This window comes from Mobula hypostoma, chromosome 6 (assembly GCF_963921235.1).
Source record: "Mobula hypostoma chromosome 6, sMobHyp1.1, whole genome shotgun sequence".
NCBI lineage: Eukaryota > Metazoa > Chordata > Chondrichthyes > Myliobatiformes > Myliobatidae > Mobula > Mobula hypostoma.
Window position 1 is genome coordinate 48,893,756 of NC_086102.1, and position 12,563 is coordinate 48,906,318.

At 40.2% G+C, this 12,563-nt stretch overlaps 1 protein-coding gene across 8 annotated transcripts in view; it reads left to right on the forward strand.

Annotated features, from left to right (window-relative positions):
- The window catches only part of caska (calcium/calmodulin-dependent serine protein kinase a), a 415,030-nt gene that overhangs the window by 116,585 nt on the left and 285,882 nt on the right, over window positions 1–12,563 (forward strand). For all 8 annotated transcript variants that reach the window (XM_063050785.1, XM_063050787.1, XM_063050788.1 and 5 more), the window contains exon 5: window positions 4,386–4,458. In XM_063050785.1, coding sequence (XP_062906855.1) covers window positions 4,386–4,458 — 73 coding nt within the window. The remainder of the gene's footprint in view (window positions 1–4,385; window positions 4,459–12,563) is intronic.

Consider the following 12,563-nt stretch of genomic DNA (forward strand, 5'->3'; position numbering starts at 1 on the left):
ACCCAACCTTCACAAGCTGGTTCACTTCCTTGTGTATTCTCCATAACAAGTTAAGCTGACAATACCCACAATTTGAGTGGTGGGTCCCTCCTCCTTGCCAAGGAGAAGCTACTTCCAACTAATGAAGTAGTTTAAAACACCATCAAGAGAATATTTGCAGATGCTGAAAATCCAAAGCAATACACACAAAGTGCTGAAGGAGCTCAACAGGCCAGGCAGTATCTATGGAAAGGAGTAAACAGTTGATGTTTCGGGCTAAGACCCTTCATCAGGACGTGGGTAGGATTGTGTTAGAACTGTGTTAGTTTAAAACAGTTCATTTGTTTTCAGTGATACATATTTAAATCCAAACTACATTCTTAAAACACATTTAAAACTCAGGCCTCCTAAATTATAGAAGAATTACAAACTACAGGTTCCATTCCTACAAGCTAAAAAGACATACTATCAATACAGATGAACCAGTCGTCCGTTGCAGAAATTGAAGGCAGAGGAATGGACTCCAGATCACCCCGTGTTTCTTTCATGCTTCTTGATGTTCTTTAACCATCCCTAATAAGCCTGAACTGAATCTGCATTCAACCCAGATAAGGGTGAGGTGGTTCATTTTGGTAGGTCAGATATGATGACAGAATATAGTGTAGCCCCCGATAAGCCTCAGGCTTGCTCAACTCGCTGTCTAGGGAAAGCAGCCCTCGACACCGCCAAACTGGGTAATTAAGTTTGTGTGGATGCTGTGTGATTGTACCCCACCCCACCAAATAACAGACAAAACACCATATACGATTAATTGATTACAATTTATAGATATTACTGGAACTATATAATTAATAGAGATAAAATATAAAAGGAAAATAAAAGGCGCCAAACTTATCAAAGTTCAATCTCTTCGTGCACAAACAGTTGGAGCTCTAGTAACGATCCTCTCTCCCCCATTCGATCCCCTCTGACCACCTCGACCTGCCGCCTGGGACCAACCATGGTGGTCGACCAGACGCTCCACACAAGCCTGTCTTCATCTCCTCTCCTCGCCGAAGACCCTGGACCTCGGACTCCAGCTCGGGTCCGCCTCATCGGCCCACTCACAGCATCCCGTCCGCTCTCTCTGTCTCCATCGCGCCTTTTCCCCAAAAACCCATGCATCACAATAGCTTACAGACACACTAGAAAGAATAACATCTATCACAATTGGTCCATTTACTCTCTTATCAATAATATAATCCAAACAAGCTGCTAGCGAGAGAACTTTCTCAGCAGTTAACATAACAAAGAAGTCATTTTAATTAGCCTACACAATAACATGAAAGAAGAAACCCCTTGCAATAGTATTAATGGTAAGATTCTTGGCAGTGTGGAGGATCAGAGGGTCTTGGAGTCTGAGTCCATTGGACACTCAAGGCTGCTGTGCAAGTTGACTCTGTGGTTAAGAAAGCATGTGGTGCATTGGCCTTCATCAATCGTGGGATTGAGTTTAGGAGCCAAGAGGTAATGTTGCAGCTATATAGGACCTTGGTCAGACCCCACTTGGAGTACTGTGCTCATTTCTGGTCGCTTCACTATAGGAAGGATGTGGAAACTATAGAAAGGGTGCAGAGGAGATTTACAAGGTTGTTGCCTGGATTGGGGAGCATGCCTTATGAGAACAGGTTGAGTGAACTCGGCCTTTTTTCCTTGGAGCGACGGATGAGAGGTGACCTGATTGAGGTGTATAAGATGATGATCATGTGGAGAGTCAGAGGCCGTTTCCCAGGCCTGAAATGGCTAGCACGAGAGGGCACAGTTTTGGAAGCAGGTACAGAGGAGATATCAGGGGTGAGTTTTTTACGCAGAGAGTGATGAGTGTATGGAATGGGCTGCCAGTGACAGTGGTGGAGGCGGATACGATTGGGTCTTTTAAAAGACTCCTGGACAGGTACATGGAGCTCAGAAAAATAGAGGGCTATGTGTAACCCTAGGTAATTTCTCAGGTAGGACATGTTCGGCACAGCTTTGTGGGCCGAAGGGCCTGTATTGTGCTGTAGGTTTTCTATATTTCTACATTTATACCGTTTCTTTGCCACTTGGGTGACTTCATACATATATGATATTTCCTCAGATATCCTTTTTGCACAAGCACTCTAAAAGCTTCTTAGAGTTGCAGTTCCTAGGTACCCCCAGTTGATGCTATTCAGCTGAATTCCCTTAGTACATACACCTTCCAATTTTATTAATCGATCAGTTATTGATGTGGCTAGTGATTGTCTCTATCTGGTCTGCAAGCTTCCCTGAATTAAGTACTTTAACTTATATTGTCTGTTTCGAAACAACATAAATTAAATGACCCATTGTCTTATACTGCTCCTCTTCAGCAATAAGACTTCGTGCTTAAAATATAAGACGGGTGCTATGCCAGCAAGTCTGCTATTGACAGAGCTTGTTTGCAAAGCAGCATTTTTAACTTCAGACTGCTTGCCATTTATATTATAACAACTGAAGACTGACTCCCATTTACGACCAGAAGCTAAACAAAGGATATAGTTTGAAGTTTAACTTGCATCTGTATAACCTGGCAGCTGCCTTGTTCAGAAAGTTGAGTTTTGCAAAAAAAAAGAAATGGCCTCCTGGCCCAGGACATGAATATCCATCACATTGGAACAGAGGACATTACAGCACAGGAACAGGTCCTTTGGCCCAGGATGTGTTGAACTAATTATATAGTAATTAAATGCCTACCCAGACTAATCCCTTTTGACTACACAATGCCAATATCCCCCTATTTTTTGGGTATTCATGTGCCAATCAAAGCCTTGAGAAAATCTATTGAATTTGCCTCTACTATCACCCCCTGGCAGTGCATTCCAGGCACCCACCACTTTGTTTTTAAAAACAATACTGTGCTCGCCTCCTTTGCACTTGCTCCCTCTCATCTTAAGTACATGGTTATTTTTACCATGTGGAGAAAAAAATCTTTATCTACTCTGCTTCCCATAATTTTATGAACTTCTATCAGGTCTCCTCTCAGCCTTCACCATTCCAGAGAATCAGTCCAAGTTCGCTCAACATCTCCTTTTAGCACATCATCCAAATCAGGCAGCATCCTGGTAAAGCTCTTTTGCAACCTTTCCAAAACCTTCACATCCTTTTAATAAAGGGATATCAAAAATTAAATGCAATACTCAAATGTGGCCTAACCAGAGTTTTATAATCATGGACATAATTCTTATGGGGTTAGCAGAATAAAATTAACTCATTTATTTGACTTTTAAGATATTTAATGTTTTGAGCCGTGTGTATTTGGTCTGCCAAAATGTTTTGCATTCAGAGTTTACTTGCTCTTGTCTTGATGTGTGGAATATTTTTAAACTGTTTGAATTAAAGTAAGATTTACTTACTTTTGGAGAGATGCATTTTACAAGATACATTTTGCAAAAGGCCAAGTGTTAATTCTGGGGTTCAAGATAACAGTGCTCAAGTATTTTCAGTTTAAAAACCTAGAACAGGGTTCCCAACATTTTTTTATGCCATGGACCAATACCATTAAATGAGTCTGTGGACTCCAGATTGGGAACCCCTGATCTAGAAGAAAATCTTACCTATTCGTGTAAGACTATGTCACTACATAAAGTAAGAGATATTCATCTACATAACTGACCTTGGTAAGAATTAAGATCAATTTATTAGTGAAAGTTTTAGGTAAGTTGTTAGTAAATGGCATAGTCGATTGCTCCTTGGGAAAAGTAGGCCGCAGAATTCTGTCTGGGTTTAACATAGAAAATTCCTCTTGGTGTACGTAATTTTTCATGGGGTAGTGTTGTTAGCATTTTCTTCGGCACAAGATATTGAGATCATTGTATGGTAATCTTAATGTTTGTCATATTTAATGACGTAATTACTGTTGCTAGTATAAATGAAACATACCACAAATCTTGTAATAGTTGGCATTTAACAAATTACTGCAATAAGTTTTACTGCACTTGTTTTGTCTCTAGATTTATACTTAAAACACAATATCGATTTGCACATACATTCATTTAAGTTTTTCATTGCGGTGTATCCTCGTTATTGTGTTTGGGCATGGTACGCTAAATTGGAGTAATCACACTTATGACACAGAATAACAAAAACTCGGGATATAATTTTCTCTGCATGGAGACCAGATGTTTACCATAGTGATAGAAAAATTCTGGCACTGTCACTAACCATACATTAGATGCACAGACCCATGAGTAGAGGAATAACATTGAAATGTGTTTCCTGTCAATCTTCCCTCAGGATACTGGTATGTATAATTTTGCAGATATATTCAAGTAAGCTTTCATAATTGTGAAATTTGTTTTAAAGTCACAGCTTGTTTTGAATTCACAGCTTAACTAAAGTATTATTCTAATCTATTTTTGTATTTGTAGTCACTACATGCGACAGATACTAGAAGCACTACGCTATTGTCATGACAATAATATCATTCATCGAGATGTGAAGGTAAGTTGATTGCCTTTGTGATGTTGTTCTGGTTGTGTTTTAAAAACAAACACCGAGTTGAGCCATAAAGAAGAAACTGAGTAAGTTTTCTCAAAAGCAACACTATTTCTCAAAAAGACTTGTAATTCTTGTATATAAGATATCTATACTGTATTACAAAAGCCAACATAATGAGTGGAAAAATGGTTTGGTATGATTTCAAGCCAGGGTCAATTTCTCCCTTGTTGCAAGCTTTGTATATGGGTGTAAATATGTGTGGAGCTTGTGTTGTAGAAACTCTGCTGATTTTGATTGCAGCTTGATATAGTTGTAAGTTATTTGTTGCGGATTCTCAACAGCTTTGGCCTGACTTAAGCTAGTGTTTGCTATCTCACAGTGCAAATTATGAAGCTGAGGAAGCAAAGCATAAAATTTTGATTTGTTGCATGTAGTAATGTGAATTGCTATTTGGCTGAAATTACCAGTGATGGCTACTTTTCCCTAAAGGTTGTTTGAAGGAATTTAGAGCCCGAGTCATAGAGAAGTACAGCACAGAAACAGGGCCTTTGGCCCATCTAGTCCATGCAGCAACCATTTAGACCGCATGTTCCCATCGACCTGCACCAAGGCCATAGCCCTCCATATCTCTACTTCCACGTGCCTATCTGAGTTTTGCTCACATGCAGCACTTGTGCTGGCAGCTCATTCCACACTCTCAACTCTCTGAATGAGGAAGTCTCCCCTCGTATTTCCCTTAAACTTCTCGCCTTTCACCCTTAACCAGTGACCTCGGGTAGTAGTAGTCCCACCCAACCTCAGTGAAAAAAGCCTGCTTGCATTAACCCTGTCTATGCCCCTCATAATTTTGTATACCTCTATCAAATCTCCTCTCAATCTTCTACATTCTAAGGAATACAGTCCTAACCTATTCAATCTTTCCTTATGACTTGCATCCTCCAGACCCAGTAGCATCCTTGTAAATTTTCTCTGTACCCTTTCAACCTGTTTGCATCTTTCTTGTAGGGAGATGACCAGAACTACACACAATACCCCAAATTAGGCATCAGCGTCTTATGCAACTTCAACATAACATCCCATCTCCTTTACTCAATACGTTGATTTATGAAGGCCAATGTGCCAAAAGCTTTCTTTACAACCCTATTTACCTGTGATGCCCTTTTCAACGAATTAATACCTTTATTCCCAGATCCCTTTGTTCTACCACACTCCTCAGTGCCCTACCATTCACTGTGTAAGACCTCCCCTAGTTGGTCCTACAGAAGTGCAAAACCTCGCACTTGTGTGCATTAAATTCCATTTGCCATTTTCAGCCCATTTTTCCAGCTGGTGCAGATCCCTCTGCAACCCATGATAGTATTTCTCTCTGTGCACGACAACCCCAATCTTGGTGTCATCTGCAAATTTACTGAAATAGTTGACCACATTATCATCCAGTTCATCGATTTATAGATTACAAGCAACAAAGGGCCCTGCACCGATCACTGTTGCACAACACTAGTCACATGCCTCCAGTCAGAGAGGCAATCATCTCTACCACTTTCTAGCTTATCCCACAAAGCCAATGTCTAGTCCAATTTACTAACTCATCTTGAATGCTGAGCACTAAACCTTGACCAACCTCCTATGTGAGACCTTGTCAAATGCCTTGCTAAAGTCCATGTGGATAACATCCACTTCATTGCCTTCATCCACTTTCCTGATAACTTCCTCCAAACTGTATAAGATTGATTAGACTTTATCTACCACACACAAAGCTTTGCTAACTATTCTTAATCATTCCATGTCTATCCAAATTTTATATATCCAGTCCCTGGGAATACCTTCCAATAACTTCCCTACAACTGATGTCAGGCTCACTGGCCCAACATTTCCTGGTTTATGTTTAAAACTTTATTGGCTATCCTTCAACCCTCTGGTACCTCCACTGTTGCTAAGGATGAATTAAATATCTCTGCTAGGGCCCTAGCAATTTCTGCACTTGGGTCTGAGGAAACACCTTGTCAGGCCCTGGGGATTTATCCACCCTCATTTGCCTCAGGACAGCAAACACCACCTCCTCTATAATCTGTGTAGGGTCCATGAAGTTGATACCACTTTGCTTCACTTCTATAGACTAGTGTCTGTCTCCTGAGTAAATACAGATGCAAAAAAGGTTATTTCAGATCTCCCCCATCTCTTTTGGCTCCACACATGGATTACCATTTTGATCTTCCAGGGGACCAGTTTTGTCTCTTTGCAATCCTTTTGTTCCTAACGTACCTATAGAATCCTTGGAATTCTCCTTCACCTTGTCTGCTGGGACAGCTTTGTGCCTCATTTTAGTCCTCCTAATGTCTTTAAGTGTCCTCTTGCATTTCTTATACTCATTTACTCCTACCTGCCTTAGGGCCTCAATATCTCTGGAAAACTAAGGTTCCTTATATTTGTTATCTTTGCCCTGTATTCTGACTGGCACATACAAGCTTTGTACCCTCAAATTTTCACTTTTGATGGCCTCCCTCTTACCAAGTACACCTTTGTCAGAAAACAGCCTGTCCCAATCCACATTTGTCAGGTCATTTCTGATCCCATCAACGTTGGCCTTTCTCCAATATAGAATCTCAACCTATGTTTTTCCATATTTACTTTGAAGCTAATGGCTTTGTGATCACTAGCTGCAAAATGTTCCCCTACATAAACTTCTGTCATTTTTTGTGTCTCATTCCCAAATGGCAAATCAAGTATCACACACTCACTGGTTGAGACTTCTATAGACTGATTAAGGAAACTTTTCTGAATACATTTGACAAACTCTATCCCATGTAGTCCTTTTACAGTATGGGAGTCTGAGTCAATATGTTGGAAGTTATAATCACCTACTATAACAACCTTGTGTTTCTTGCAACAGCCTGCAATCTCTACAAATTTGTTCCCTTAAATCCCTCTGACTGTTGGGTGGTCTGTAATATAGCCCAATTAACATGGTCATACCTTTCTTATTTCTTATTTCTTCCCATAATGCCTCTCTAGATGAGTTCTCTAGTCTGTCCTGACTGAGCACTGCTGTAACATTAAACCTTTAATCCCTCCTGTCCTGTCACGTCTAAAACAATGGAACCCCAGAATATTGAGCTTCCAGTCCTGCCGCTCCTGCATACATTGCTTTGCATACACAAGACAGTTCAACAATGCAGAAAACTGTCAAAATTGTAGGGCTGCAGTTAAAGTAAAGGAGAAAAGAAGTTTGCATGCAAAAATATTGGCAGACAAAAACAAGGAAATTCTTAACATGTTCCAAGAGCAGATAAAAGGAAAGTAAATGAGAAGAGTAACAATTGTTTTTTAGAGACCAAAAGCAAACAAGCCTTTGGCAGTTTTATGGGTTGAATGAATACTTTGTATTCCTCTTCATGAAAGAGAGTGATGACATAGATCTGTAATGATTGGCCTTTTGAGAGGTCGACCTTTAGAACTATATAAATGACCAAACTCAGATTAAAGTATTTTAAACTCAAAACCCTGGGCAAAATTGGCAGATGTTCTGATAATATTTCAGTGCTCCCTGCTGCAGCAGTGGAACTTTTGGACTGATGTGGCACTATTCAGAAAGTGATTATGGTGGAACCTCGCATATCATTGGCTAAGTAACAGCAAGATCACTGTATACCATCCTGGTCACCACATGGCCTCTTAGAAGAATGATGTCAAAGCACTAGGATGTAGAGCGTGTAACAGTCCAGCACAGGAGCAAGTCTTTTGGCCCATCATCTCTGACCCTCTGGCTGCTGGAAGGATGTCAGGTAACTCCATCAGAATAATGGCATCTTATTCCTGAATTCTAAGCAATAGCCTTGCTGGATGAGCTCTCCAAAATGTCTTCTGTGCAGCTATGCCATTCTCCCTAAACTGTAATCAACTCTCCCACCTCTTTTACATTCCTTTCAGTCATGCATGAAACACCTATACCCTGAATATTGAGATGTTTGTCCTGTGTTGTCAATCAAGTTTATAGGCTACAACTTTGTAATTCCATATACTAACCTTGGTTCTATGCTTATCTTCCTTACCTGTTATACTTCAACACTTCAAACCATCATTCCTGCTGTGTTATCTTAACCCTGCTTGCTTTTACTTGACCCAACTTCTACCTTCTCAACTATTCTGTGGTGACCATGTGCTCTAGTTCCACAGCTTAAACCCCCCGCCCCCAAGTAACAAACTTCCCAGCAAGGATATCGGTGCCCTTCTGTTTAGGTACAACCCGCCCTCCTTCTGTAGGACCAACCTGTCCTGGATCAAATCCAGGTTTCTGAAAGCCTCCCTCCTACTCCAGTTCTTTACATACGCATTCAACTCCACTGTTTTCTTATTTCTATCTTCACTAACATGTGTACACGGAGTAATCCCCAGATTATAACTCCCAGTGGTCCTTACTAAATTTCTACCTAATGCACACAGTTATATATGTAGGACCCATTCTCTCTTCCTTCCTCCCTATGTTATTAGTACCAGTATGGACCTAAAACATCTGGCTGCTCACATTCTCCTTTATCCACTCACACACCTTTGACCCTGACATCAGGGAAACAACACATCATTCCAGAGTCTTGCTCAGGGCGACCAAAATGTTTCTTTCACTACCATTTGCCTAGACTTTCCCCTGGTATCTGATACCATTGATCTAGCTATTGCTGTGCTCTGCTGCAACAGAGGCTCCAGATACGATTGGTGATGCAAGGTTGAGAAGAATCTGTCTAGCCTTAAGTTGTTTATTTCAGAACAAAGTAGATTAAGGGAAGATTGATTTTTTTTAAATTCAAAGGCCCAGATGGAATCCACAGGGCTTATTTCCTCATTAGAGAAGGCAGTAATTATTAAATTAATAAGTAGGATAATTTGAGGGAATTTGTGATTTTTTTTTAAAGTTGGTGAATGGTTAAATTTGGAACTTGCTCTCTGAAGGAGTAGTGAAAGTAGAAACTCTCATAGCATTGAAAAAGAACCTGAATGAGAAATTGAAGAATCAAAGCATGTGGGACTATGAGTATGGAAAGTGGGATGAAATTAAATCCATTTTTGGTCAATATGGATATGATAGCCTTAAAAGCTATCTCCTGCACCATACCTTTGTGTTTTCAAAATCAGCTACTGGTACTTTTTTTTATTATTGGTTTATTGAATAATTCTTCCCTAATTATTAATTTGAACATTATCCTTTGTACCATAAGAATTAAGTTTGAATGGAGTAGAATGAAATTGATACATGAACTGCTCAGTATCAACACCTGGTGACCAGATCTCCAATTACACGCAGAAAGACACAAGGGATTCTGCAGATACTGGAAATCTGGAGCAAGACGCTGAAAATGCTGGAGGAACTCAGCAGGTCAGGCAGCATCTATGGAGGTGTTAATCAATGTTTCAAGTCCTATCGAAGGGTCTAGGCCTGAAACAACACTGACTATTTATTTCTCTCTGTAGATGCTTCCTTCAGCTTTTGTACTGTTTGGTTTTCCTCGCTGCTGTGGTGTGTCTGTCCTCCCTCCCCCCCCCCCCCAACCACCCAAAGGCAAAGGTTGTGTATGTATTCATCTATTTTCCCCAAGCCCAGCACTTTAGACCTGGTTAGATGTTGAGTCATTAAAATTTTCAGGTTTCTTGAAGTCATGGAAACAATTCCAAATAACTGATTTAGTTTTTCTGTATGTTTCATGTTGATTAACCAGGTCAAACTGTGGCAGAATCCTTGAATCCATGGTTTGAATTGCTCTGTCTGCCACTGAGTTGGTTCTCACTCATTCATAGCATATTATTGTGAAAGTAGGCATTTATTGCCTAGTCCTGATGGCCTTTGAACTGATAATATACAAGGTTATTTGGGAGCCAAGCACATATCTGTAGGTCAGATAGTGTTAAGCTGATATGCATGTTTCTAAAAGACCTTAATAAAATGAATGGATATTTATAATAGTTTCATGATCACATTTGAATTTGCTTCTCATGATGAGCTGAGATCTTTGAAGTGCTTGAAATATGACCCCCATACTATGGTTTCTATATTGTAATTTACCCTTGGTGAGCACATTTCCAAAGAGAAATTTATGAAGATGGGTGGAGGAACAGGTATTGTTGAAGAAGCAAAAGGACTTGGATTGAGAGAATGGGCAAAGGAGCTGCAGATGGATTATTCTGCATGGAGGTATATGGTCATGCTCATTGTTAAAAGGAGTAAAGGTGTAGACTGTTTTCTAAACGGAGAAAATTCAGAAATCAAAGGAGCATAGGGACTTCAGAGTCCTTGTGCAGAATTCCCTAAAGTTACCTTAGAAATTGAGTTGGTGGTAAAGAAGGCAAATACAGTGTTAGCATTCATTTCAAGAGGACTAGTATATAAAAGCAAGAATGTAATACTGAGGCTTTGAGGTATTAGTCAGCCCACACTTGGAGTATTATGAGCAGTTTAGGCCCCTTATCTAAGAAACGATGTGATGACATTGGTGAAAGTCCAGAGGGGGTTCATGATTCTGGGAATGAAAGTTGACATATGAGAAGCATTTGATGGCTCTAGGCAGGTTCGCTGGAGTTTAGAAGATCTCATTGAAACCTTTCAACTGTTGAAAGGCCTGGTTAGAGAGGATGTTTTCTGTAGCGGATGAGTCTAGGACTGGGGGGCTGAGCCTCAGAATGGAGGGACATTCATTTAGAACAGGGATGAGGAGGAATTATTTTGGTCAGTGGATAGTGAATCTGGAATTCATTGCCACAGACAGCTGGGGAAGCTAGATCATTGAGTATATTTAGAGCAGAGGTTGATATGTTCTGAATTAGTAACGGCATCAAAGGTCGCAGGGAGAATGCAGCAGAATGGGGTTGAGAGGGATATTGAATCAGCCATGAATAGAATGGTGGAGCAGACTCGATGAGCTGAATGACCTAATTCTTTTCCTTTGTCTTATGGTCTTATTACCTTGGAGAAAAGTCAGCTGTAACTACAGACACTCTGTGTGTGCTTTTTTTAAAAATTTTGCTGAACAGTAGGCATATGGAAGCATGACTAGGTTTCTGATGCTTCCTTTGTTGCTGGGCCTGTAATGCCTTCAGATGTAAATCGCAACTGCTAAGTTGTGACTTTTTGACTTTCAGGATATAAATTAAGGTTCCACAATATTTTAATGATGATTATCTGGTCACAATAGTCCTTTTCCCATCTCCCTATTGCAACCTTGTTTGTTATAAGGAAGATAGTTTATAAGACCATAAGGGGACTATAGGATATGTGACAAGTCTGTTTCAGCTAGCCTCTGCTCTGTGTAGACAGCAGCCATGATGACCTCAGATGACTGAAATATCAAGTGAAGTATTATATATCAAATTGTAGTGTGTTTATGTCTGGCCAGAGTACTTTATCTAGAATCTAGCAATCTACACCTACCACATTATATGGTGAATGCATGTAATCATAAAATGAAAAGTTATAAGACCATAAGACAAAGGAGCAGAAGTTGGCCATTCAGCCCATCGAGTCTTCTCCGCCATTTTATCATGAGCTGATCCATTCTGCCATTTAGTCCCACTCCCCTGCCTTCTCACCATAACCTTTGATGCCCTGGCTACTCAGATACCTATCAATCTCTGCCTTAAATACACCCAATGACTTGGCCTCCACTGCTTCCCGTGGCAACAAATTCCATAGATTCACCACCCTCTGACTAAAAAAATTTCTTCGCATTTCTGTTATGGCAAAGCAGTCCTTATTAAATGAGATTTAAAATGCATTTTTTTTGCATCTGTATTTTCTTGGGAGATGGATACAGAATCTATAGAAGTGAGGCAAAGGGGCGTCAACTTCATGGACGCTGTACAAATTACAGAAGAGAAGGTGCATGCTACCCTGAAGCAAATTAGGGTGGATAAATTCCCTAAACCTAACAAGGTGCTCTTTGGCCCTATGGGAGGCAAGAGCACAAATTGCTGGACAGAGATATTTAAAACATCCTTAGCAACAGGAGAGGTACCAGAGGACTGGAGGATAGCCAATGTTGTTCCATTGTTTATAGTAGAAACAAGGAAATTATAGACCAATAAGTCTGACATCAGTTATGGAAAAGTTATTAAAAAGTACTCTA